This window comes from Catharus ustulatus, chromosome 1 (assembly GCF_009819885.2).
Source record: "Catharus ustulatus isolate bCatUst1 chromosome 1, bCatUst1.pri.v2, whole genome shotgun sequence".
NCBI lineage: Eukaryota > Metazoa > Chordata > Aves > Passeriformes > Turdidae > Catharus > Catharus ustulatus.
In genome coordinates, this window is record NC_046221.1 from 45,589,131 (window position 1) to 45,616,285 (window position 27,155).

At 42.6% G+C, this 27,155-nt stretch overlaps 2 protein-coding genes across 4 annotated transcripts in view; both read left to right on the plus strand.

Annotated features, from left to right (window-relative positions):
- The window catches only part of TMEM108 (transmembrane protein 108), a 243,682-nt gene extending 242,070 nt beyond the window's left edge, over positions 1-1,612 (plus strand). For all 3 annotated transcript variants that reach the window (XM_033051959.2, XM_033051950.1, XM_033051969.2), the window contains one exon: positions 1,260-1,612. In XM_033051959.2, the coding sequence (XP_032907850.1) occupies positions 1,260-1,382 (123 nt within the window). In that variant the 3' untranslated portion in view covers positions 1,383-1,612. The remainder of the gene's footprint in view (positions 1-1,259) is intronic.
- A 1,843-nt stretch (positions 1,613-3,455) lies between these two features.
- On the plus strand, positions 3,456-26,215 carry BFSP2 (beaded filament structural protein 2). The gene is made up of 7 exons (XM_033051937.1): positions 3,456-5,389; positions 13,497-13,579; positions 15,451-15,607; positions 19,073-19,234; positions 24,384-24,515; positions 24,970-25,190; positions 25,965-26,215. Exons 1-7 carry the CDS (start codon positions 4,511-4,513, stop codon positions 25,966-25,968), a joined length of 1,638 nt encoding a protein of 545 aa, XP_032907828.1. The 5' UTR covers positions 3,456-4,510; the 3' UTR covers positions 25,969-26,215.
- The last annotated feature ends 940 nt before the right edge of the window (positions 26,216-27,155 follow it).

A 27,155-nucleotide genomic window follows, 5' to 3' on the forward strand; every position in this document is an offset into this window, starting at 1 on the left:
TGTTCAGGGGAACAGCTTTTAGGGAAGGACTCATTCCTACAGATGTATTAGATGGGATAAACTTGTCAGCAAAACTGGATTGCCATTGTATGCCCAGCCAGTGCAGATGTGTTCCATATTGCAGCGTGGTGACAGGCATTAACCACCTCTAGGTGAATTTGCTCCTGGGTTTCTCTTCCTTGTGAGCCTACAGCCAATGTCCAGCCATGCTATGATGGCTTAAGGAGAGCCCTTTAGGATGGCTCATTACTGACAGTCAGTCTACTGTGTGTGTGCCACACGGCATAAAAAATAGAGGAGGTTGGTGGGAATTAGTAATGCAAAGAAATTTTGTACATTTATGTCTCAGGAGCTGCCAATAACTTCTCAAATACCAATTCAGGGAATGAGTTTTCCCACTACAAAAGTAATCAGAACATCAGTATGTGGGCGTGTGTGATGGTGGTGTACACTCATCAGCCTTTACTTAAGGGAACTGACTGGTTCGGTGGGATTATTCACACATGGGCAGGTGATCCTACAGATAGAAATCTATTCCCTGACCTCAGAAACAGAGAATAATTCCATTTAGTTCAGAGGTATTTAAAACCTAGAAACAGTGGAGAGTCTGAGTTTATGCTAAAGTGATTTTCAGATCAGCTAGCTGACTACCTCATGTGACTAAATTAAAAAAGTTTAGAAAGGAACCTCTAAGATGTGATTAGACAAACAGTCACAGTCACTTCATTAACCCACTTTGCTGGCAATTATGTTGCTCAAACTAAGGCAGGACCTGGTCTAGCTTGCCCACAATCAAACGTCAGGCCTATTCACATACAGGATGGTCTTCAAAAGCTGAGTCATTTAAACCTGATCAGAGCATGACTGAACTGGGGTATGCTCGGGTGGCTTGGACTCATATATGTGGCTTTCTAAAGCCTTAAAGAAGTCAAAAATGCATCTTTGAGGAGTCAAGCCCAGCTCAGAGACAGGAAACACTTGCAATGAGTCAATAAATTGAAAAGAAATGTGAAAGCTCCAAAGGGATTGGAAGTTCGGTGCAGCTGACTTGTGGGTCCCGAGGCTGAGAAAGAATCAGCAGACCCTCAGAGCAAATTTTCACTCACAGTTCCTCCTGTGTGACAAAGGGAGAAACCAAACCTGGCTCTCTGGAGTCACAGCCCACAACATTCAGGCACCTTTGGGGCATTGGGAGGAGTGCCCTGTGTGGAGGGCGAAGGGTGTGCAGTGCTCAATCTGCTGCTCTGTTTTTCCCCTAGGACCACCTGTCCGAGCCGCGCTCCCCGGCCAACGGCGACTACCGCGACAGCGGGATGGTCCTGGTGAACCCCTTCTGTCAGGAAACGCTGTTCGTGGGACACGAGCAAGTCTCTGAAATATGACCCCGCAGCTGCCCCCGTACTGCAGCTTCATCTCTACTGTCTCCAAATTATAAATAAATATATATATATTATAAATATAACCTTTGTGTAACCCTGAATTACAAGAAATGTTTTCAGCTTTTCTTTTGTCCCTCACAATTGTCAGCCCCTTTTTTATAAGTGTGGTAAAACTTTACAGAACAAACTGTGGCTTTATAAAATAAAGGTATTTCTAAGCAAAACACCTGTCAGGAGGCTTGTTTGCTTCACTCTCATTTACAAACTGCTGCTAAATGCACATGGTCTGGAACAATACTGAGTAAGGCTGCCCTTGGGGCAGGCAGCATGTGGTAGGTACAGCATCCCGCATCCTACGCATCCTATGTGTTGTCACTCGGCTGAGCATAAGCATTTCTGCTCAGTGGCCGTCCCTCCTCCTACTTCAGAATGACTTTCACTCCTTTCCTTCAGGCTGCTAGGCTAGAATGCAAACCAGACAGGACCAGTTCAGTTGCCAGAAGCAGTCTATAACCTCCTGTGCCAGTCTTGAACCCTTTCTGTGACTCCAGTACTGCTTGTGCATTAGCTGGATGAGCCCTTTATTGTCCCACTTCCAGTCTGAGCTCCAAAACTCTTCTATACAAACAAGTACAAGAATGGCCCGTTTTTCCTGCATAAATGTTTTAACCACACTACACATTGGACTTGCAGCTGCTTTGCTTCAGCCCAATAAGCCTAGAATTATTTCCTGAAGATCAAACAGCTTCAAAAGAGGGCATGTGGAGTGCTCCCTTCAAAGGAACTGAAAATGCCTTTGAATTTATAAAAAATCTCGCAATGTGGTAACTAGGGACTGCCACCAATTGAATGCTGTGGCTTTGACCACATTTCTACTTCCCCACTTATTTATCTTGAGTGTTTAGACTGCTGGTGCCACTGAATCAAGTTTCCTCATGCCCTCTTTTCCTCTCTGGGACTCTCCTTTCCCCCTTTGGAAGGAAAGCGCAGCCTTTTAGAGTAAAATGGCAATTCTGTCCTACCCTGTTAAGTGCTAGATTGCAGGCTCTAATAGTGTTAGGGGAATAGTAAGGGTGAACGAAGCTGAAATGATGGATTAAAAATAGGTTGCTGCAAGGAGAGACTAATATGGAACATGGAATGACTTGGGCCAAATCAATGCTCTCTCTTTGAGTAACCCAGAACTGTTACAGTGGGACCAATTCTCAGTTTTGCTTCTCAAATTGGTTTTTATATCATTCAGCAAGTGAAATCCTTTGAAGTCTTGTCCTCCTTCTCCCCACCACTGGCCACCAGTTCTGCCAGACCATTTTCTGCTTTCCCTCCTCACTTCATCAGAAGCAGGCTGTGACAGGCAGCTTAGCCCCTGCTCCAGCTGGCTGCTCCCTGCCATCGGCTGCTCAGGTTTAATGCTTGGCTGCATGAAAGGGAAGTTTGAGCAGGACAAGGTTAGTGCAGCATCGTTAACCATATGCCTTGTTCAAGGTGAGCCACAGCTGGTACTAGAAAAGAGACTTACAGCAGTGGCACATCTGGTCCAGCTGTTCCCACTTGCCAGCAGCATTCCAGTGGCTGCTGTTGGTCAGAGCAATGTGACAACTTTACTAAATGATGGCTGGACTTAGACCCAGGCTTGGCTCAGGGAGCCACAGAGGCCTCATTGTTCCTCCTTTCTCCTCATCCCACACAAGCACTTCTGCTGTGATGAGGCACAAACCCGAATGTGGACTACAGGCTTCCAGAAACTGGAAGATTGTAATGTTACAGGGACTCTCCTGGATATTTGTTTCTCAGCTCAGCATCAGAGAGGGCAGGGCTTTCTCATGAGGTGATGGGGCAGGCAGGATGACAAGGCTGTGTATGGACATGGAAGGGCACTTTGGGAGTATATTTTTTCACTGTGGGATAAATGCTATGCAGTATGATACCTCTGATCCTCATGATCACTAAACAGCCTCCTAGAAATCACTGTTTGATAGGAGAGTAAAAATTCCCTGAGGGTAATGCTAAGAGCAAAAACAATCCCACAAGGATCTTTGTTTTTATTTAAAGAGGGAAGTGGACAGAGGGAACAAGGTTACCGAAAACTGAATTCAGTTCTTCAAAAAACAGACCATATTATTACACTTGTTTTCTGTACATGGTATTACTTTTGCAAGGGAGATTTTCTAATTTGATACAGAGCAATCACACTGAAAATACTGTGTAAGAAATACTGGAGGATGCTTCTCATTTAGCCAGCACAGTTTGCTTGGTAATCTAAAGGCAGAATACCTAAACTAGCCAGAAGTATTTGCAAAGCTGAGAGATGCTGCGCTGTTTCCAGTCATCACCCAACCTGGAAATGGTGACCTGACTGTAAGCAGTCTTGCAATTCTCAAAAAAACAAGCGAAACAAACTCCAGCCATCAACCCAGTGAGCCAGGATTAGGCACCAGTAGAAGACAGGGATTTCTGATTGTATCCTGTCTCGCCAAAGACTCACCACTGCCCCTGCACAAACCTACATTGCATTAGGGCAATGCCCAACATCAGCACATTACAATCGTGCCTACAAAGATGTGCACACGGTGGTTCTACACTGGAACAGCATCCTGGCTGTGAGGTATCCCTGTGTGTATATAGAAAAAGCCAGACCTAACATTGTATTGTGAAGGATCACACTGTACCAGGAACACATCCTACTTATTAGCTATGAACTACCCACCTGATTGCTAGTAGCTAAAGAATAGTGACATGAAAAGCAGAGCAGGGAAAATCTCCCCCTTTCCCTTCAATGTCTCTAGGATTGTTTTACCCTTGTCTTGCAATTCACAGTTGTCTCAGCAAAGAAATGAAACAGGCCCTTCTTGAACAGACAAAGTGCAATTGATTATGTGAAGTTGAACTGACTGAGAAGTGGTGAACATGAGGGTGCTTTCCCTAAAAAATGTACTGGGATTGGGTCAATATGCCTTGGGTGGGCGGTGAAGCCAAATTGCAGAGAAACCCAGAAGCTGCAGCAGACCCAAGGGAGCATTCGAAGCTCTGCAGTGGCAAAAGGCTGGCTTGGCTCTGCTCAGCAGTGGCCCAGTTGACTCCACAGAGGTTTGGGTTTTGGCAAGTTAGGAAATGCCTTGCTGAAGTGGACTATGTCTGGAGCAAGCACTGGTGTGAGAAGCAGATGCATTTGCAATACATATCTGGATACCTGTGGCTATAAGAGTAGGAAATCATCCGGGTGTCAGCGTAGAAAACACTGCTGGTATTTTAACACGTACGTTGTACTGAATCCCCGTCCCGCTGTCCCTGTAAACACCATTGTGTTTTTCATCTGCCACATTTGCAGCAGCAGCAGCACGGAGATTTCCCCTGCAATGGGACTGCTGACCCAGCAGCCGCCGGACAATGTGGCGGGTGCTCCCAGGCAGCACAAAGCCCCCCTTCCAGAAAGCCGTCGCACAAAGCCGAAATCCCTCCGAGCCCCAACCTGCTGGGCTCGGCACATCCCTGCCGCCAGAGCGGGGCCAGGCGGCCGGGCTGAGCGGCGGTGCTCGGCAGGCTGGAGCGACAACATGCCCTTGCCGAGGCGCCGGTCGTCCTTCCTGGGGCAGCAGCCCTCTACCTCCACGGCGGAGAGCTCGGGGCCGCCCGGCCGCCGGGTGAGCGTCGGAGGTGGAGGGAGCCTGTCCAGACCCCCCGGCGTCTACGTGGGCACCGTCCCCACCGGCGGCGTGAGCAGCCTGGGCACCCGAGTGTCCCGTAGAGCCCTGGGCATCAGCAGCGTCTTCCTCCAGGGTCTCCGCAGCTCCGCCGCCGCCGTGCCCCTGGCCCCGGGGCTGGATAAGGGCAGGGGTCTCTCCTACGAAAGCCTGAATGGCTGCTTGGTGGAGTACATCGAGAAGGTGCGAGCTCTCGAGCAGGTCAACCAGGAGCTGGAGGAGCACATCAGAGTCTACCTGGACAAGAAGGCGGCCAGCGTGGGCAGCTGGGGAGCGCTGCGGGAGAACTGGGAGGCGATTTACCACCAGGTGAGCGCTGCCGGCAGCGGGGGAGCGCAGGGAGGGAGGGAGGGAGCTGCGAGGGGCATGGGCAGCTCCAGGCGGACAGGGACCAGGCTGCTCCTCCACGCCGTCCGATGGCAAGGCGCGGTGCCCCAGACAGAGGGTGCAAAATCCATCTTCATGATAATGAGCATTACTACGCCTATTAAGCAGGAGAATTGCCTCAGGCATCGTGCACATGGGAGAGATTGAAATGCACCCCAAGGCGCCGAAGACTGGGCTGATTAGAATGGGCGGCGGGTTTTTTTTTCCTTTTTCTCCCCCCTTTTTTCTACATCTGCGGTTATTACACTGAGTATCAAAATTATTGAAAGAAACCTGCTAGGACTGAATTAGGTTATCTCTCAACATGATGTCATTACAAGCACTCTTTTTTTTTTCCAAATGAGCAATTCAGATTTTTACTTTATTCTCTTGTTGGCTTAATAACATTTTCAAAAGCTCTATTTATTTAAAAATGATAATTGCATGACTACAAATGAGTGACTGCCTTCCTTTCCTTTGCCATCACCCCACAATCCCTTACTCCCACCTTCTTCATGCGGCACGAATGTTTATTGTGGGGGTGTGAAATGGTGTCTGCATTGACCACATGGAGTTCCTTTCGCTGGCCAGCAAGGCCTGGCAGGCTGATGTCCTGCTTGCAGCAGGCACAGGACTCTGTCTGCTGAGGTCTTGGTGCACCACACAAGCCTGGCTTCCCAGCTCCCAGCCAGTGGGAGCAGACAGGATTCTAGAGAACTGGAGTCTGGCATCTCTCACACCTCCTCCCAGCAGCAGGAGCAGAAAATGCCATCACGGTGTCTTCAAAAAGTCTGAAAGCCAACTTTAAGTTGCCTGAGACAATTGCGCATTTTAACTTGGGCTGGCCAGTCTTACTTTGCATTTTTAAGGCAGGTCTTCTCCCAGAACGCTACAAACGTTGCTTGAACTCTGAATGTTCAGAGTGTATAAGCTGTCGTACAAAGATCTTGTCAGCAGAAACACCCAGTTAAGCACCAGCTTTTAAAGTTGCTACCTTTTAGTATCAGTAAATGACTTTCTTGCTTCCTAAGGGAGAAGCTGATGTAGTGAAGGAGTGCTCTGAATCTGGGGTACAAAAAGCCATCTCCTTGAACCTATTGTCTCACTGGGAAAGACAGGGACTTTGATAGGGAATAGGGAATTAATCCTTGGCAGCCACCATCCCGTGTTCTCCAGACCAGTGACCCATTTTGTAGTTGTAGACTTCACTGTAAATCCTATTAGGATTTATGGTCAAGACCAAAAATGTGGGACCATAGGTACTTTAGGAAGGACTGTTTGATTTTTCATTACATAAACCCCCAACATTACAGTGCAGATTAACCTGCTCATGCAATAATTTTTCATCCAAATTGCTTTCCTTTCAACCTTTCTTTGTAGACATCCTTGCCTTTGCCTCTCTTGAATAAGAGCATCTCATAATGAAATCCAGCCTGACTATTGGGCTCTTCCTATATGAAAATCAGAAAAATAAAGCCATGTAGTGAAAGCATTTGGGAGCATCACAGAAAAGAATATAAAAAGACTAGCATCATCCATATCTATTTAAACAATCAAAACGCATTAGAGAACACATAAAATTTTCTGAATTGCTTCAATGAAATCAATAAAAGAGGCATCACTTAGTGGGTTTTGTCTTTCACGGATGTGATCCAAGCTGTTATGTACAATTCTGATTAAGAGATTTCTTTGCTTTTTTTATTAAGCATTTAACCAAAAATGAAAGTAGGACCCTATCCAGCCCAAACACGAATTAACTTATTCATCCTGGAGCTAACTGGCAAAACTACACCAGCATCAACATGAAAACCATCACATTTATTAAAATAATGTCAAAATCAGTTGCTCCAGAAACAGCTGAAATCACACAAAGTCAGAACCCTCCTGTCACAACACGTACCAAACGGAAAAGTAAAAGGCATTCAGGAGCAAGGTATTGGAAATGAGAGACACCTGGCAGATACCTTCCTAAATGTAATTTTTGTAAATATATTCAGATTTTCTGCAGATGTCTACATCCACCTTGATTTCCTAAAGAGGGGCATACCCCATTTTCAGTTTCTTGTAAAATCTGAGCACTCATTTCGATTCCTGACCAGGCCCATGAGTCCAGCAGGGAGAGATGTCTGGCAGCCGTAAAACCCCTTGGTGCCATTTGCATAAAGCAACTGTGAAAGTTTTGGGGAAAAAAATCACTTGAGCAAGCACCTAATTTACCCCAAGCACCCACGATAGGAACAGTTTTTGAACAAGAATCAGCAAAGAAAAACACACAGTTAGGAGGGAGTCTTAGCAGGAGCCCTTTCCTCTTGCCCTGCTAATGAGAAGACAAGGACATGGCCACAAAGGAGTCTCCTGGTCTCAGAATCACAAATGTGACAGGCCCATCTCTGCACTGGCACAGGAGAGACCCCAGCAGACCCAAAGTCCCATTTCCCTCCTGCCCTTCCTGGGATGTGCTCCAGCATCCCAAATTTTGGGTAGTTGCATTGCCAGCAAAAACAGCTTGGTGCCAGCATATGTCCCAAACACAGAGCTAAGGGAAAAAACATGTCAGCGAGTGACTCAGAGGGTGTGTGTGAGTACAGGGTCCCTCAGGAAAAACTGCTCATGTTTCCTTGCAATTGTCAGAGCTATGGCTGCAGCAGGGGATTACTGGTGGGAGCTGAATGATGGAAAGCCACTATCCAGCTCACAGGGTTAATTATCTGCCTGGACAACTGGCTTTTAGCAGAGCAGGTGGACACACACTAATTGGGACAGGCATAAAGTGAGAAGATTTTTGCAGGAAAAGAGAGAAATTATAAACCCTTGCCAAGAGGAATTCATGTGACAGAATTACAATATCATGACAGAAATACAAATTTTACCCTGTGTCTACCCCTTCTTCTCCAGGCTTCATCCTCATCTTCATGGAGAAAATTCGATCTCTAAACAAATGCATCTCTTCTGCAGAATAAGAGTCTGTTTGCAATGGCAATTCCTTCCCAGGGAACAGGGCAGCACTTGGGACAAGTGGATGCTTGAAACAATCTGAGTGAGTTTACAGAGAGAGGAGGGTAGCTCAGCCTCCATGACTGTTCAATCACATCTACATGGGAGACACAGAGTTTTGTCTATGTTATGAGTTATGTCTCATTTTGTCTATGAGATGACACATAGTGCAGTTCAGATCACAGCAGTAAACACAAAAGCAGAAGAAGGAATCAACATCCTGGACTAATTGTATCACTGCTGTGACTAATCATGACACCCTGTGCGTGGTTGGGAGCACTCAAAAGACCTCCAGAGTTTTTCTATAGAGCTACTTTAATTTGCACTTGGCCTTTCTACCAGCATTTACTCAGTGTGAATATTAAGTCTGGAGAATACACAGGTCTAACAGCCTGAGGAATTGCCCTTTGGGCTCACATTCACTAAGTTTTTTGGTGCAGGGTCAGAAGAGCTGCTGAGTGTTACTTGTGACGCACTCTAGCACAACACAGTGCATGATCAGTGTCTGTAAATGGCTGAAATAGAACTCTGCTACTCATCTAAGGGTACAACAAACTCACACAAAATGGCACAAAGCTTGATCAACTGCCCTGCAGTGGAGGGCAGTGAATTAGTTTTAAGCATGTTCTCTCAGCCACCTCCCACAGCATAAATTTGGGCTGCCTTCACAGGCAGCTGTTTTCTCCTTGTGCTTAGGCAACATTACAGTTTTACAGATCATTTCTTTGAGGTATCTCCTGCTTTGAGAACCAGGCATTCTTTGATGCAGTCCTGTATACTTATGAAATATTTGAAGTATACATGAAGTTGAATTTCCCTGGATGCAGCAGGAATCAGCAAAGGAGCCATCAATACCAGCCTCTCTCCAGGTATTATCTTTCCTGAGGCAATGCAACAAATGCTGCTCTTGCCGCTTTTGAGGTTTCCTCCTTCGGGGTCTGAGAAAGGGCTCAACATAGAAAGCATAACCAAGACCATTAAGAGTTTATCACTTGGCAGCCGGCTGCAGGCTTTTAGCCTGATTTTAGTTGTGAATTAAAATGTGTTGGAGGCAATGGTCTGGTATCAACTATTTCCTTGCTTGTGTGGAAGTAAAGACTAGATTGACATCTTCTGATCTTTCCCCATGGAGGCATTTGCTTTGCTGGAGTGAACTTAAAAGCCAAAGAAGTTTCCATTACATGAATAATTAAACCATGAGATTCATTATCACAGGTCACACCTGAGGCCATGAATTTAGTAGCAGTCAGAAAGGATTCAGACATTTGTAAGAATAGCAAAAGTATACAAAGCCACAGATAAAGCACAGCTAAGAATTTGAAAGGCATAGTAAATCTTACCCTGCCAAACTTGAACAAATCTCTGTTAAAAATCAGAAGTTGCTAGTCACCAGGGATAAGGAGTAAATTCTCCCTGTAAGTGTGTGTATCACTTCACACTTTATCAAGTCTGGCATCTGCCCACTCCCTTGAAGCAGCTATTTGATCCTTGAATGCCAGCTGTAACCCAGCAAATGGGCCAGCATATTGATGCAGATTTTGATGAGACTTTTCTTCCAAAAAATTAACACTGCATTTTCATGTCCATAAAATCGCAATGAAATCAAAGAAAATTGTTGCTGCTTTGTAGTTAAGGTGTTTAATACCATGAATATTCACTGTTAATTCAAGAGCTGAAAAAAATAGTGATCAAAAGGTGTATGTGCATCACAGAACATTAGAGAGTGTTGGAAGACAATGTGTGACTGAAAGGGGCTATTATTAGTAATAATATTTGCATTTTTTTAACTCTTCCCATTTTGGCTCTTTGAGTGCCTCATGAGCATCAGTGACTTAAGCCTCCCAGAAGTTTGGTGAAGCAGGACAGCACTGTCCTCTGCTTTACAAGCAGAGGAGGTAATGTCTGAGTGCTTGCAGCATTGCAAGGCCTCTCATTCCCAACGGACACAAAGAAGGGTGTTTCCTGAACTGCTGCATCATGTATTTTAGCATGTGTGTCAGCAAAGTGGCCACAAATCTCTCACTAATACTGTGTGTTTGCTGTTGATTAATAGGAGAATTAAATCAAACAAAAGAGCCACTAGATGGAAGACTTAGATCTCTTCTTCTAGAGCCTAGGAAAGGACTTTCACAGCTCATGCAAATCAGAGGGAATCTCTCAGGAAATTATGGTTTGTACCATGTTAGACAGTATTAGAAACTACAGTCTAATTACTTACTGTTCAAGTTCACTCTCAGATCTAAAGGGTGCATAGGTGATTTCCAGAAGGTTTCCACTGCAAGTCATCCCTGAAGTCTTCCAAACATTAGTTTGGGGGGTTTTCTGTACCATTTTTACTTACATGGCAGAGTTCAGGGATTTGTGCAGTTTTGGAAAGCTGTGGACTTTCTCACTGAGCCCTTGGCTTTAGCTGTTGGTCTATGAAGAGGAGAGTTGAGGTGTTGACTGAATCCTCAGGAGTACGGTAAAGACATCCACTGTGGGGTAGGTAAAAGTCACCTTAAATGCCTCAAGAAATCCACAAAACTACTAATGAAAAACACTTTAAAAAACCTGTCTCCATATAGATGCAGAAATCCAGGCAGCAGCAGTTCAAAAAGCCCCAAAGCCTTTCACACTGGATTCAGCCTCTATTAACATTTGCTATTAACATGCCTCTGAGTGACAGTGTGCAGCTCACAGGATTTAATGTTACTTTTGCTCAGGATGTCCCCAGTTCACTCAAAACCATACGTTTTTGTCAGACTTTAGGTCAGATGTTGTAACTGCGTGTGATCTCTGCTGGAGCCAAACAGGTTTGTTTCAACAGGACAGGGCAAATCACAGGGCAGCATTTCTGCTCCTTAAGTCAGGAAAATAAAAAATAACAGCTTCTGTGAAGATCCACACATGTATGACTTGTCAGGAAGACAAAATATCTTCTGTAGGGAAAAAAAAAAAAAGAATAAAAAGGTAGAAAAATAAAGCAACCAAGACTTCAGAGTTTGTGTCAAAGAAGTCCCTCTACTTCTGTGCTGACTAAATGCCAATTCTCCATCCTTCAGGAGAAACTCAGGTGTCCTGGTGCAAGGGAACCTAAGGACAGAAGAGCAGCATGTCCTCAAAGTCCCAGCTCTGCTCAGCTGCTCTGAAATGCCACAGATGGATAACCTAGGGTTTGGGGAGTTAGGATAGTGCTGGTAAAGTCGGGCTGCAAAAAATCAGGAAGAAGGAAATAAGGAGTTGAGCAATGAAGAGCAGCCAGTTCTGTGTGCAAATGAGCACATAGAATTCTACTGTACTTACGTACTGCACAACAGGGCTGGCTGGTGTGTAGTGAGGGACCATCTCTTTGCCCACACCTGTGTCTTTCGTGATGTCTTTGACTCCTGTGCTTTTGCTGCACTCCCCATTTTTCCCATGCTGAAACCGGGGCTTTCCCCCTCCACCCCCCAAGCAGCAGTACTTACAGAACCTCTCTCCTCTCTCCAGATGCTATTTTCATTAAATGTGTTAGAACTGGATGTCTCTGAGATGGCCTATTCCTCTATCATATTGTTTGGAATTCCACAGTTATTAACGAAAAATAGGTTCCCCATGCAATGGTGTGAAACAAGCTCCAGCCCCAGCCACCTTCCCTGTTTCTTCTTAACAGTAGGTGAGAATTAAGAAAACCACTTTTTAAACTCTTGTTCTTCATCAGATTGAGATGATGTAGAGTGCTTTTAACTTCCTGATTTATTATGGACATAATGAATATTGAAGGAACAGGTTATTTCTCCACATTTCTTATCAGATGCCTTCAGGCATTACACATTTGTTGGTCCAAACATCTGTAAGACATTCGGAGCAGTAAGCCACTCTCCATGAGGGTAAGTGTTAATTGCCACCTAGAAATGCTACCCCAAGGTAGCCTCAAGGTGGATGGGAACACAGGGCAACAATCCCACTTGAGATCCACTGGAGATAACTTGTCTAGATGCAGCCTCGATGTTTCTCCACTGCATGGAGCGTTTCACCTTGGAAAAAGGTGAATGCCGAATGCTTTGGGTGATTTGCAATCTTAGTTACAGACTTAATTATCTAAGGAAAGATTTTTCTGCTACAAGAACTCTGCTGGCCAGCTTAAAAATCTGATCCTATTCATGAGGTGATTTAGTTTTAACTGCAAATCTTCATGGGTGTCTCCTGAAAAAGACCAAAGAAATCTTCAGTTTAGCTTTTCCAGAGGGACAGCTTGGATCATCTGGTGACTGGAACTCCCAGACAGTTACTTGCAGAGGTGATCACACTAAGCCTGGTACTGAATTCTTCTTCATGTCTTTGCTTGCCTCCACAGCTCAGTGCACATGTGATTCCAGGGCAGGCAGTGGTCTTATTTTCCTTCTTGTCATTTTATATAACCTTTCTGAATCACAACAAGCCGCTAAGTCACAAGCCTTTCAGGTTTCCTTACCCCTCAAGTGTCTCTTGGATGCTAAGAGATACACCCCAGAGCCATAGTAATGATACCACAGTCTGATTTGCACAATCTTTCCAATCAGTGTAATAATCTTTGAAGGCTTCTCAGGTCTCATATCTATCGCAAGAGCCTAGAGGATCCCATAGGAGAAAGAAAACGACGCTCTGGGAGCTGAGGAGGGCTCGCAGGCGGCATGAGCAACAAGTATTCCATGGCTCCCTGAGGAGGACGACTTTGAAGAGGACTGCTGATATGGGAAGTAGAATAGGAACTGCATAAGTGCTGCTTAAATTGTATCTAGAAAATATAAGTGGGACTTAAATGATGAAAATACCTTGAGCACAGCAATGAATTTTGCCCCTTGCAAAGAGCTGGTGATCAGAATAAAGAAGATGAGAGCTTAGGAGGAATGAGCAGTTTGACGACAAATTATGGCCTATTTGCAGAGAATTTATGAACTTATATGTAAAAAAATAATTGATTAAGTTATCTGGATTGTGTCGCTTGAACAGCCCTAGGATAAAGGGTTATTTTCAGAATCAGAGCTATATATCTGCTTAAGATACACGTGCTGAAGCTCTTCACTGGTTGAGCTCTGTTGTATCTTTCTTCTAGGTGGGTGAAGCAGTCCTTGAAAATGCTCGTCTTATGCTGCACACCGAGAATATTCAAGCCTGTGCTGAAGACTTTAAAGACAGGTAGTCCTGTGGTGGCACCCAGCTGGCCACTTTCTTTAAACTTTGCCTTTGTGAACACTTAATTTGTAGGGATGTAATGCTAGGGAGTAGAATGCGCTTGCTTTTTAAGTTGCATATTAATATTCAACACCTTGATTTAGGAGAAAAATAATGATGGTGCTAATATTATTTTGGAATATTTTGAAGATTCATAGTAACAAAAATGTGCACAAGCACAAGCAAAATGACCTAAGCTATTCTTAACACAGACATTGGTCTCTCACTGAGAAGTCAGTATTCATTCAAAACAGGGTTGACATTTTATAAAGGTGAACTTCCATGTGCTTTTCAGTTGTAATTTTCAGTACTGCAGTACCAAAACCAAGTATTTTTGGAAGCAACAATTATTCTGCTACAGCCGCAAAGCAAAACCTGCACCACTACAGACATCAGGGTTGAAATGCTAGAAAGAAAAGAGAAATGGGCTGAGCTGATTTTCCTTTTGTTTACTGGACAAAATAAGTAATAAAGGAAGATTTAAAACACTAGCAAACTACTTTTTTATTGTCTTTCTGTTTGAAAAGCCTGATAGTCATGTGAATGAGTGCATGAAGCTCTTAAGATTTTAGTCAGGAGACATGATCCTTCTAGCTTTTTTTTACTCATAATGGTCTCATTCATTTACAAATAGCTTTCTGCAAGCTCTGACACAAAAAACATACGTCGAACTAATTATTTTTATATCCTATGGTTTTATCATCCCTTAAAGTTCTTCTCTATCAAAATGTGTTAATCATTCTTAAGTTTACCTTTTATTTCAGAAAGGTTCAACTTGGAGATACTAATTTGGCTTTCTATCCAGCAAGTTACATTCACGTTTTATGCAGTTTTACAAAAATACTGGTAAGAAGTGTCAGGTGACTTGGACAAGCAGTCTACATAACAAAAACAATGTTGAATCAATCTACTGGATAGTTAAAGCTCCTGGGATCAGCTGCCACTCTCGCAAACTTTAAACTCCAGCAAAAAAGGTGGTTATCAAGAAGCAAAGTGTTTATGAAGCAGGCTCCCAACAGTTCCCAACTAACTTGACAGCCCCTCTTGTCTAATCTTCCTGGCCACCAGGTCCCCAGGTTGGACAGGTTTGGCACAAATGTCTCCAACCCAAGGAACTCACAATGCAATCCACATTTTCAATGGAAAGCCTAAACCAAAAAGGTACAAACAAGAGCAATGCAGCAAGCAGTGCTGTGGGATAGAAACTACTTGCCAAAATTTCCCTACCATTACAGCCATGGTGTGGAAATGAGCCGTTTGTTCCAACAGCAATTCTAGCTGACAAACCAACCACAGAAATTTCCTCTTTATTTTTATACTACTGGGATTTGGTCTTAGGGATGGGCCAGAGCCCTAGAACATAGACCGGACTTCCATCAGCTTGTCTGTTAGAAGTAATGCTTGGTGTGCATGTTTTTTCTTTAACCATTGCTCTAAAAGGTTTTTTTTTTGTAGACAAGTGAGTAGGTATTCTCATTTTACAGCCATGACAACTGAGACAAAGCCACCCATGGTGTAACTGTATATAAATATCTGACCTAGCAAGAAACCATGAGCTTCTCAATGCTTTTTCTGGAATCCTATCAAGCTGATAACCACCATAGCACATACTGCTAACTTGGCCTGTTTTCTTACACTGAATTAATGACAGGGCACTTCAGGCAGTTCACTTCAAGTATGAAGAGACAAGGTGAAGCAAAGTATACTGTCTGTGTTTCTGTGCCTGTCTGGGACACATTCACTAATTAGCAGAAATAATGTGGTTCAGAAAAAGACAGTTCTTACTTGCTGAGCTGTGCTGTGTTGAAGTTTGGCTTCTTTTTTTCTCTCTGCAGGTATGAAAATGAGCAGCCATTCAGAAAGGCAGTGGAAGATGAAATTAATTCCCTATATAAAGTGATTGATGATGCTAATTTAACTAAAATGGATCTGGAGAGTCAGATAGAAAGCATGAAGGAAGAACTAACTTTGCTGTCAAAGAATCATGAAGAAGTAAGTCCAGACTCAGGACACTGCAAAGCCAATGTGTGCCTGTTTCATCTGGTTGGTATCATACATTTAGTGCAAAGCAAACATTATAAACTCCACCTGCCATGTCTGGGTGGGGGGATTTCCCTGAAACCTACTCCTATTTCTTCCTTCTCTTTTAACTCGGAGGACTAACCCCTGAGACAGTATCAAATTACTTACATGTAGGTGTTAACCCTTTGTTATTTGATAAATGTGACATGGAACAGATGCCATCCCTTCATTTGTTGTCAGACACCACATGATGGTCAAGGGGTTGCACAATCATGTATGTGGGCATCTCAGCAGTGAGGTCTGATGGAAAAAGAAAGTGCATGTGCAGGGCACCAGCTCTGGTCCTGCTGCACTAATGTTGAGCATTAACCAGGTTCTTAAGAAAATACCCTGCTTAACAAGGTGCTCGGTTCCCAAAATTTAGTCTCTCTTGAGAAGCACAACATTGAAGCAAGTCACAGGGACAGTGGCATGAAGGAGTGGCTCTAAAGAATCATCAAAGGTGCTGGCAAAAGGAGGTTTAATATGAGATGTGAAAGTGCAGTTTAACTTCGATGGCAAGGTTCATTTTATTACTTACTGTATAATGAAGCTCACAAAGGAAAATTAGATTAGAATCAACCTAGAATGGTTTACATGGAAATCAGGGATGCAGAGGGTAGAGGTGCGAAAGGATAAAGGTTCAAAAAGGTTAGGGGAGTCCATCCCATTGAGTCATGAGGTTCAGAGCAGACCCCCTTGCTTTCTAAACTCCTGATGGAGTGCAGCTGAGTACAAACTTTACCTCAGACTTGGTCAATGGTTTATAGCTAAAGGATTTGCCAGCACCTGATCACTGACTAATTTAACATTTACAAAATGATCCAATAGGATTTCCTCTAAGCACAGCAGTAGCTTAACTGTAGATCTGGGATACTACTATTCATTCTATACTTGCTGTAGGGTGTTTAAACCAATGCACACAGTCACACAAACAGACATGAATAAGTTTGCACAAAGGTGTCTGTTAAAAATTTCCCTCAAGTTCAGTGCAATATTCAAGTCAGATGCTTCTGCATCTCTCAACAGGTGAGACCTGAGCCTTGAGGAGTAGTGGGGATATCCCAGGACCCATCATCAGCATTTGGCAACAAGTATTGAGTATTGCAAACTTGTTGTTAGCTCCGAGGTGTCCCAGTATGAGGGAGATTGCTGCTCACAGCCCAGTACAGTCCAGGAGACCTCAAAGGGCCTCACTCAGGACTACTGTTTATAGAGTCCCAAGATGATTGGCTCCAGTCATCTGTCAACCTCCATCCTGGCTGTAATCCAAGATGGTAATTACTGGAGTTTTCTCAGAAGTCTGGTAACAAAAATATTGCTCCACTTGGGCTATGATTCGGCAAATAATGTTCTAAGGTTATGCTAGGATAGCTGACTATCTTGTCCCCTTCGTCAGGTAACAGAAGCTCCTAGGAATAGACAGTGTTTCTGATAAACTCAAAGGAAGCTTAATTGCCCAGGAGACATTGATTGATTAAAGGTGGGATCTAGAAAGAATTCCTGAACCCACAGAGAGGCCTGAATGGGTAGAGAGGATGCACCACCATAGACAGGCAGCCAGAAGAGAAGCCCATACTACCCAATTTTGCAACACCTTCCCACTTACTCACTGCATTCACCAACATATTTGAGTGAAGGTAGTTTACTTCCTTCAGCAGGGATTTCAGGATTGAACACAAATCAGCATCTTTATTCATGGGGACTTGAATATGGAGTTGTTACTAATCTCTCATAAGGGACAGCAGGCAACTGTGCTGGTGCCTCAAAAGTAAGTTAGAGCTTGAATTGTGATTCAATTAAAGCTCTATCTTGAGAGGCTCATGAAAGCAAGGTACTATTTTACCTTATGTTTCTTAACAGTTGCTCCTTCAACTACAGGATTTCAGCAATGCTGGCTTGCCAAGATGACATTGCATCACCAGCTCCCTACTTGAATCAGTCTAATTCCAAGGCTGGCATTTTGCAGAAAATAATTAGTGGCTTCATCATGGCAGGAGAAGATGGAAGTTGTTTTAGATAAGAGAGTAAAGAGAAAATAGAAATAAACAGGATCCTCTTTAAACTTCCAAGTAATGCATTGAAACCAAAAAGCTGATGCTGCTGCTGTTCTCTGTCTGCAGCTATGGCATAATGGGAACAACACCTGTCCATCTTGATACTCATGTAGCCAGCAAGGAGCCCTTTCAGAGTGGAAAGATGCTCTTTTCTTTACCTTTTGGGAGTAGCTGACCATTTGCAGAACCACTTCAGCATAGGCCTGTTTTTCCCATGGGAGCAGCACCAGGGGAAGCTGCTTAAGAGTAGTCACAGAATAAAGGCTAGAAGCAACTATTGCTGAGCTCGGGCACAATAAAGCCTCAAGGACTTTCCTGAACTAATTCAAACCTTTCCACTGGTGCTCCCACTAGCAAATCCATGCCAAGTCCTTTGGAAGCTTTTGTGAACTTGGAGTGGGCATATTTTGAGGTTTGCATTCTTGCAGGTTCATAATTCACATAATTCCCAACTATTTTTTCCAGTATTGTCACTGTCAGGAGCCATTGCTTACAAATATAATTCTGAGATGCTTTTATGCTACTTTTATTTTTTTTTTTTTGCCAATAACACAGATAAACAGGTTGATATAAAAGGATTGAAGTGCCAGACAGTTAAGATACATGTGAAATTTCATTAATTATTGTGTTCCTGAATGTGATGTACAACTGATGTGCTACCTTTAAGTGTGCAATTCTAGACCTGCTAATTCTCTATTGGTTACACGTTTTTGGAGCACTTAAATGTAAAGAAGGAACAGAATACTGTCACAGAGGAGAATCATCTAACATGCACATGCATAAACCGTACACTTGTCTCACACAAGCTGCAAGGCTGTAGAGCTCCTGCTGCTTTGCACATCTTGTATCTTCCACTAGATGCAGGCCCATGATCCTGCATGGTGCAGCAGCAAGGGAAGAGTTTTTGATATCCTGTAAGCTGTTAGTTCCTTGGCCCAAGGTCCACACTGCAGCTTTACTGGCAATATATGTAGAGATTTTGAGTCCCAGCTGCACATTGTGCACATGTCAAGCACTGGCTGCCGGAGAAACTTGACCATGTTGAGAGGGCTGCTTCAGGCACTACCTTGGGGCAGGGCTTCAGTCTCCTTTCACTGAGGGGAAAACTCTTCCAGTACCCTAGATCTGCAGGAAGAGACCCCATTCAGAAGCAAGGCAAATCCACATCTGAAAAAGAAACCCTTCAGTACACTAAATCATTAATGTAAAGATACTTTTTGGGACCAAATGGAATTACTCTCTCTGTTTATGGCACCAAAAGAGCTCTTCCTTGAGCTTCTCTGAAGATACTATTCAATTGTCCAGTTCACTTTCTTTATGTTTGTTATTTTTGTTCAAGGATGTGAAGGTATTATACAAGCAGCTTGCTGGATCTCAGCTGGAAGAACTTGATGTTCCCCTGGGAAGTGGTTTGGATGACATTCTGGAAAAAATCAGAATCCACTGGGAGAGAGACATTGAAAAGAATCGTGCTGAGACAGGTGCCCTGCTCCGTACCAAGGTCAGCACCCTGTAACCCACTCCAACATCACATCTTACCAAGCAAACACAAATTCTCTCTAATATTTTGCAATATCTTTGAGGATCGGGTGTTTTCTGGGGTTTTTTGAAACAGAAAAGATGTTAAGAATCTAAAGTATTTTGGTCCAAGTCCAAAGGAGAATGCACTTATAAATATAAAGGCTTTCTTGGGATGCACAGAGTTAAACATTGGTGGAAATAGTCCTGCTCATATACCAGGTATATGTGGTATCCAATGACCCTTGTGGGTTCCTTCCAACTCAGCATATGTAATTCTGTGAAATCATAACTGCACCAGCACTGTCAAATGTTGGCTAAGGAAAACAAACCTAATCAGTTGATACATTCTGTGTAGGATAAGACACTGTTTTTATGCTTCTTACTAGGACTGTTCCTCCACTTAATAATTTACAGGGGTCTATAAATAAGAAGGGCAAAACACACTGCCCTCTGCACTATGGACTCCTTGTTGGTTTCTCCCCGATATTGTTTCCTTTAGCAGAAGTGGGACAACTAGATATTAACTTTGAAGTGAAAAGTGATGATAACAGCCATTCCCTTTAAATAGGGATTTTCCTCTCCCAAGACTGTCTGAGACAGCCTTTAATGCAGCTTTTTCTCTGTCATGAAGGATCATTCATTTTCCAAAGTGTCTGGCTGAAGCAAGTATTTTTGCACAGCTGAGGCATTAAGTTCAGTGGATGATCCTATATGTTAGAAGCCATCTTGTTCTGAGTTGTCTCTTGCAGCAGAGCATGACAGAGTAAATCAGGAGAACAGTGAAGATGGTGAAAGGCCTTGAGGGGAATCCTGGTGAGGAGTGCCTGAGGTCACTTGGTTTGTTCAGTCTGGAGAAGAGAAGACTGAAGGGAGACCTCATTACAGTCTGCAACTTCCTTGTGAGGGGAGAAGGAGGGGCAGGAACTGATCTCTTCTCTGTGGTGGCCAGTGACAAGTCACCAAGGGTATTACCTGAAGTTGTGTCAGGGGAAGTTTAGGTTGGATGTTAGAAAATGGTTCTTCACCCAGAGGGTGGTTGGGCTGTGGAACAGGCTCCCCAGGGAAATGGTCGCAGCACCAGCCTGAAAAAGTTCAAGAAGCTTTTGGACAATGCTCTTGAGCACATAGTGTGATTGTTGGGGATGGTCCTATGCAGAGCCAGAAGCTGGACACAATGACCCTTGAGGGTTCCTTCCAACTCAGCATATGTAATTCTGTGAAATCATAACTGCACCAGCACTGTCAAAATACTTAGCAAAACCATATAAACATATCCCCTCTGTTCCAAGGTAAACAGCTACCATGAGAGGTGTAGGGGGTATCAAAGGCAAACAGCAAGAAAAAACAAAACCAAGAAATATGTTTGCAAACATACGTGCAAGCTGTGAGCTAATTTTCAAAATAAAGAAGAAAATTCCATGACAAGAGTGATACCAAAATTGCTAGGAAACGTACAAGAAGGCAAACAGAGGGGTTTATCCCAGAGGTTCCATCAAGTTTGTGAGAATGCCAGACTTATTAAGCAAAGTTTTCATAAAGTTAGTCTTTGGGACCTGATTTTCACCTCATACAGGCCAGAGGAAGTGAGTGAAGCTAGTAAAAACTACATGAGCCTGGAGAGTGCCTCCATACAAAGGACACACAGCCCTGAAAAGCCAGGGCATCCTCAGCAGCCTCTTGAGCTTTCCCCAGAATAATCCATTCCTGACCCACTGCCAGGTTTCAGCAAAATTAGCTGATGGCACCAAATTCTTCAGTGTTTTCACTTGCCTGTCCTGCTTGTTCTTCCCCCTTCTCCTCCTGCACCAAAACACCCTTAAAACTTCTTTCTTCCTATTTCTTTCAAACCTTCAATATCTGGTCTTTTAGCTGCTTAGACTTATCATTTGGGGTGAAAATTGACAGCTTCTAGTAACTGCTCTATCATGTCTTTGATATCCAACCCAACCCTACTCAGCCATCTTAGCCTAAGCTCTTACTAGTTTCATTTGTTCCTGTTTTGGTTTGGTTTTTTAATGGAACAAAGAAGCAGAATATCACAGATTTCTGGAACGATCAGTTTTGGTTCTGCACAGGTTCTGGTAACACATTCTAGGCAGATTTTTTCCACAAATAAACCCAGATTATGCAGTTTTGTGTCTTTTATCTCCTACAGACACAGGTGGATTCAAATTACTACTATGTATACAGATGAAAAGAGTTTAGGTGTTATTAACTAAGCTAGTGGTTTTATATCATCTTTTGTGGTTGTGCCATTTGGTTATCCACACAGTGAAAAACTTGCCCTTACTCTTTCGTGACATCACATGAAGGAGAGCAGTTCCCTGCACTCCTTTGCTCTTCATTACCATTTTTTTCAGTGTCCCTCTTGTGAGGTTTTCCTTGGTCCCTAATATTTTAATTTCCTTTTTCTGCACCTACTCTCTAGTGTACCTGTGACGAGCTCAGACCAGGTGCTCAGGTGTTTCAAATGATGTCCTAGCACTGACTTAGACATGAAGGCAATGTTTTTATTATTTTCTGATTAATTACCTTGCCTCATTTGCTTTGTCTTGTGACTAGATTAGCAGTCTTGGCTAGATTTGTCAAGGATATTTGGGCACCAAAACATACCAATTTAAATGCATACCTATGGGGTTTTACACTGGCCTTTTTTAGATGAGTAACCTCAAAACCCAAGTCCATTGGTTTCACCTGTGCACTTTTTCATCTGTAGCGGTTAAAATCTTTCCCCGAATTGACACAAGTGATTCAAACCCTTGCAAGACATGCCTGCTATTTAATATTTTTCTCTGGAAAGATGCTTTACTTAGTGATGTGCTGTTCATTCATGTACTTTGATTCCACACATCCACCCCTGCTCATTGTTAATCTGCATGATTTTCTGTTATCCATAAATCCTTCTAGCTAGGATTTATGTTATCCATAAATCCTTCTAGCCCATGCTTCATTCCCAATGTCCCAAGCAGACCTTGAGACATCAAGCTATTAAGCTTCTGTCTTAATGGAATGAGACCTTAATTTTCCTCCTCATTTTCTGTCTCTTGACCAGCTGTTGATCCATGGAAATGGCCTGCCCTGAGCACACAATTACACAGCTTTCTCTCTTGTCCTCATAAAAGCTTCTGAAAAGTCTTGTGAGTTATGCCAGTTGTTTCTCCCTTTTTTGCTACTTTGCTAAAACTTTCCCAGAACTCTCAAGAGCTTTTCAAAGTAACTTTCTTTCTTTAGATACTATGCTGGCCAACTCTGGATGTTGGTGTTCCATTCCTAATCATTCTTTCATTTTCTGCATTTCATGAAAAACAGACTAATGAGGGATTCTGCACTCATACACAATGTTTGGCTTGGAACTGTACAAACATTTGAAATCCACAGATTCCTAGGAAACTCAAGCACCAACATGATAAAGACTTAGGAAGATTATTTCATCCTCTCTGTCCATTAATCTAGTTGTTTGTGGTCACCACACGTATAGCCTCTCCCTCATGGAGCACCTCGGGAACAGGAAAAGTCTCCCCAGAAAACAGGTACTGCCTAGTGAACAGGACACACAGACTACTTCTGCACTTCTCCACAGAAGGAACCCCAAAGCTGAGGCCAAGTATCATTCCCAGCAGCACCCTACATGTGGACACTTGGGGCTGGTAATCCTGTAAAGGAGGGTGGGGAAACCTTGTGTGTCCCAAAAGCTTTAGAGTGCATTCAGTGTGTGCTCACTTGCTGTGTCCTCTTCAGTGTTTAGGACCTGATAAAGCCATCTCCATCTACTCCATCTACCTGTTATATTGTTCACACCACTAAGGTCAGGGGCACAGTTTCAGGTAGCTCCTGGAAGGGTTTCAATGCCACCTGCAGTGAGGGCAAGCTGGATTTACAGGTAGAGTAAATGTGAAATCCAGGCTTCAGGTAATGGGTGTAGGCTATAAATATAAATGCAAAGGCACTAAAAGAGGCATTTGCAGACCTCATAGCCTAAGAAGGTGCAGACTACACTCCCAACACAATTTAGGAGACACAATTTACTGAAGAGTGGTAGGTCCATGATTACTGGTTCACCAGGAATAGTCAGGTAGAATTATGTGTCTCTGAAGCACAAGCCCCAAGCACTTCCAAAAAACAAAGGATCTGTGCAATTTGCTGGAAAGGACAGGTCTGGTGCTTGGATTTAAATTCAGCCCTCTGCAACACAGGTTCTTGATTCTAAATTTCTGTTTGAGACTTAACTGGTATTTAAATGACCTTTTTCCACTAAAGTTATTTCATTCACAATGTGCAAGGTGTGGGGTTCACATAAGTAGTACCAAAAAAAACCCTATTTTTGATGCATGGTCCTATATTTTTAAAAATGTGATCTTACTTTTAAAATACAAGAATGCATAATCAGAAAAGTAGAACAGGGTCAAGATGAAGTTTCAGAGTGCGATGGAAGCATTTTGCATAGTTTAATTTTAGCATCAACTGCAAGAAATGTAGGTTTTGACTGAAGAATTGTATTTTCTAGAGACCTCAGAGCTCTGGGCTAAAAAACCTTGATCTTGGCCCTTATTAGAAAGTATAGAAATTCTATTTTTACTAATGTACTTTTTCCTTCACCTATCTTCAAGGAACCTGAACAAAACACATATAAAACCCCCTAAGCCACAAGAGCAGGAAATAGCATAATTAACTTATGACTTAATTAACAGAATTTTTGTTTTTACCCCTGTGATATGACTTGCTGTCTGACTTATAGAATCTTAAGTGCAAAATTAACATGTGAATAGTTCTGAAGACACACAACTTTTTAAGAAATATTATAGTATGGCTATAAAATGAACAATTAAAGCAATGTTTTCTTTTTAAAGATAATTTTAAACATACAAGTATGACTTCTGAGCAGCTGTTTTTGACATGGATAACAGAAATACGCTTGTATGCATAAGCCATTTTACAGTAAATGCCTAGAAAATATGATGATTTTGACACTAAGAAGTATCCAGAATTGTTCAACCAAGGGATTTAATAAAGGAATCAAACTTGGAGTCAGAATTGCCATAAACTGTGAAAATATTACTGCCAGTTTGGTATGTAACGAAGCTAAGCTATAACTTGCGTAGGTTGTGATGACAGTTGCCTTCTTTCACCAGCAACAGGCTGAGACAACGACTGCCGTGCGAACCCAGGAGGAAGAGCTGGTGGAGGGCCTCAGAACCGAGTTTCACGAAACTGCCTGCAAAATACAGAGCCTGCAAGCAGAAACTGAATCTTTGAGAACCTTGGTAAGGAATTCTGGGTTTTCAGTGGGTATAGTCTCTGCAAACTCAACCTTCTGAGGGGAACATTCCTGTCTTGGGATGCAGAGTTAAGAATGAATCCCATTTTCCGCCAGATCCTGTTTCCAGAGAAGCCAAACATTTCTGAGCTTCTCTTGATTGAAATGGTGCTCTAAGTGTACCACATTTGACAACTAGGCTCCAAATTTCTATCTTCAGTATATTCATACTCAGTCTCACTGAGATTGCTTGGTAGTGTAATACTAGACAATATGAGGAATATCTGCACCTTGTAAAAGTACTTCAACTTTTGTAATGATAATACCAAATATCAAGGTAGCTAAAGAAAGGAATTCTCAAAATATATACAGTCAGTAGAGATATTGGCCAAACCTGAATAAAATTCACTATAAAGCATATGGAAAATAACTGATTTATTGTCTGCTGTCCTCCCTTGCAGAAGAGGGGTCTAGAGAATTCTTTATATGACGCCAAGCACTGGCACGACATCGAACTGCAGAACCTAGGCTCTGTCATTTCCAAGCTGGAGGCAGAGATGGGAGAAATCAAAGTAGAAACCGAGCAGCAGCAGAGGGATCGTGAAAATCTGCTGACTAGCAAACAACAGCTGGAGAAAGACATTGCTGCATATCATTGCCTCCTGGATGGAGAGCAAAGCAGGTACTTGTTCTTAAAAGGATGGAGAACATGCTCCATGGGAAGGGGTTGTGAGGTTGCTGAAGCAGGAAGACTGGGGTCCTTCTCATGTTTCATATGGCTAGCTGGTAGATGGTGAGGTTTGGAGAAGCTGACAAAGGGGAAGAACACACCAAATCCCATCAAACAGAGATTCCCAATGTATTGGAGATGGGTGGTTTCCAGCACTACCACAGAAGGACATGGTTTGGGAACATGCCATGAGTTTCACTTCTTTGAAGGTTTGAGATGTGACATTAAAAAGCTACCAGGGGTTACATTAGTGTCTGCAAAGCAGATGCGTTGTTGTTTCTTGATTTGAATACATTATGCTATCCCTCCCTCAACACAGTCCAAATATTATCGCTATGATCCTAGGAAAACTCCCTTTCTAAGCTTGTAAGTTCCCCCTGAAGTCTAAGGATGGACTCTGGACCAGTGACTGTACCTTTTGTGAAGAAATGTGGTTCCAATTCTTAAGATTTTTCTTCTGGGAATAACCTGTAAACACTTTTGCAGTGGTTGGGGTGCTTGGTTAGGTTTTTCTGAAATCCTTAATCACCCTTAGTCACAGAACCTCTAAGAATCTGATCCACAGATTTTGACTTGTTCTTCTGCTCAGGCCAGGGAGAATTTTAAAATAATCAAATCTTGCTGAAGCTGGTGAGATTTCACCTGCTGAACTAAGGATAGGACTTGGTTGAGCAATTTTCCTGTTTGTAGTAGTGACCAATTTTTATCTTTTTTTTTTACTTTTAGCTGATTATGAAACTTCCAGCCCACAGAAGACCATTGCCATTAAAGCAAAAGATGTCACTGCCAATTATGTTCGTGGAAGCTAAAAACCCATCAAAGCAGCCTGCTTTATTCAGTTTGATTCAACAATCAAAGTAGGTTGTAGCTTGAACAACTTTATTAGACCCTCTTCATGTAATTGCTTTGCTTACAGATTTCAATTTACTCATGTTGTTAAAATTATAATAAAAATAAAGAATATCAGGCTTTAGTTTGATTTTTTAATTTCCTTTCAGGATTTTTCATGATAGTTGGAGGGGGTTGGATTAAGAATGTCGACTCTCCATTTCCCACCAAGTAGACTTTTTATTTTCACAGTACAAATATATATGAAGACTAAGCTACGCCTCCACTCTGCACACAGCACCCACATGGAAATGATGAGTGTGCTCTGTTGTGTCACAACACCATCAGCTCAGTAGTATGAAATCTAATTCAAATAATGCTGAAGGACTTAAGTGCACTGTTAATTCAATGTGATTAATTTTGCAACATGTAAACCAGCAGAATCATTAATCCAAGCATGCCAACAGAACTTTATAAAGTCTTTTAAAGACTTTTTAAGTCTATACTAAACTTCTGGAAAAGCTGAAGGTGCAGGAAAGAAACTGCAGTTCTGCCTGCATTCAGGTTACATCCTTTTACTGTACACTGAAAATCCAAGCCAGGGTATCAGTTTGTGCAAATTTGATACTTTTTGATTTATTAATGTATTTTTATATATTATATAAATTATATTAATATACATTATATTAATTATTATATTAATATACATTATATTAATGTATTATTATATGGTTGCTCTTTCTTAATATCAACATCCCTCCAAGGCAGGTCAGCCACATTTCTTTTGAACAGGAACCCACATAGCATCAACCTGTTGGCTGGCCTTAGGCTGTTTCCTGTATTTAGATGGCATCACAAGGAAAAAGACTGGCCATCTTTCACTTTTGACTTTCTTTTATATTTTAAACATTGATAACCTCATTGTATTGTATGTGCAGTATGGTCACATAAAATACCAAGACTGATTTTGCATTTTCAGAGCAACATAACAAATCTTAGCTCCTATCACACAAAATTTTAGGCAGATGGCTGGCTTTCCTTCACAAGTTTCTGCACAGCAATGAAGTTAAACATATATGTGTTTGTTGG

Coding starts and splice junctions, on each gene's coding strand:
- BFSP2 (XM_033051937.1), top strand. CDS start 4,511: ATGTCTGGAGCAAGCACTGGTGTGAGAAGCAGATGCATTTGCAATACA. Junction 5,390..13,496: donor GGGAGGCGATTTACCACCAG/GTGAGCGCTGCC, acceptor TCTTTCTTCTAG/GTGGGTGAAGCAGTCCTTGA. Junction 24,516..24,969: donor CTGAATCTTTGAGAACCTTG/GTAAGGAATTCT, acceptor CCTCCCTTGCAG/AAGAGGGGTCTAGAGAATTC.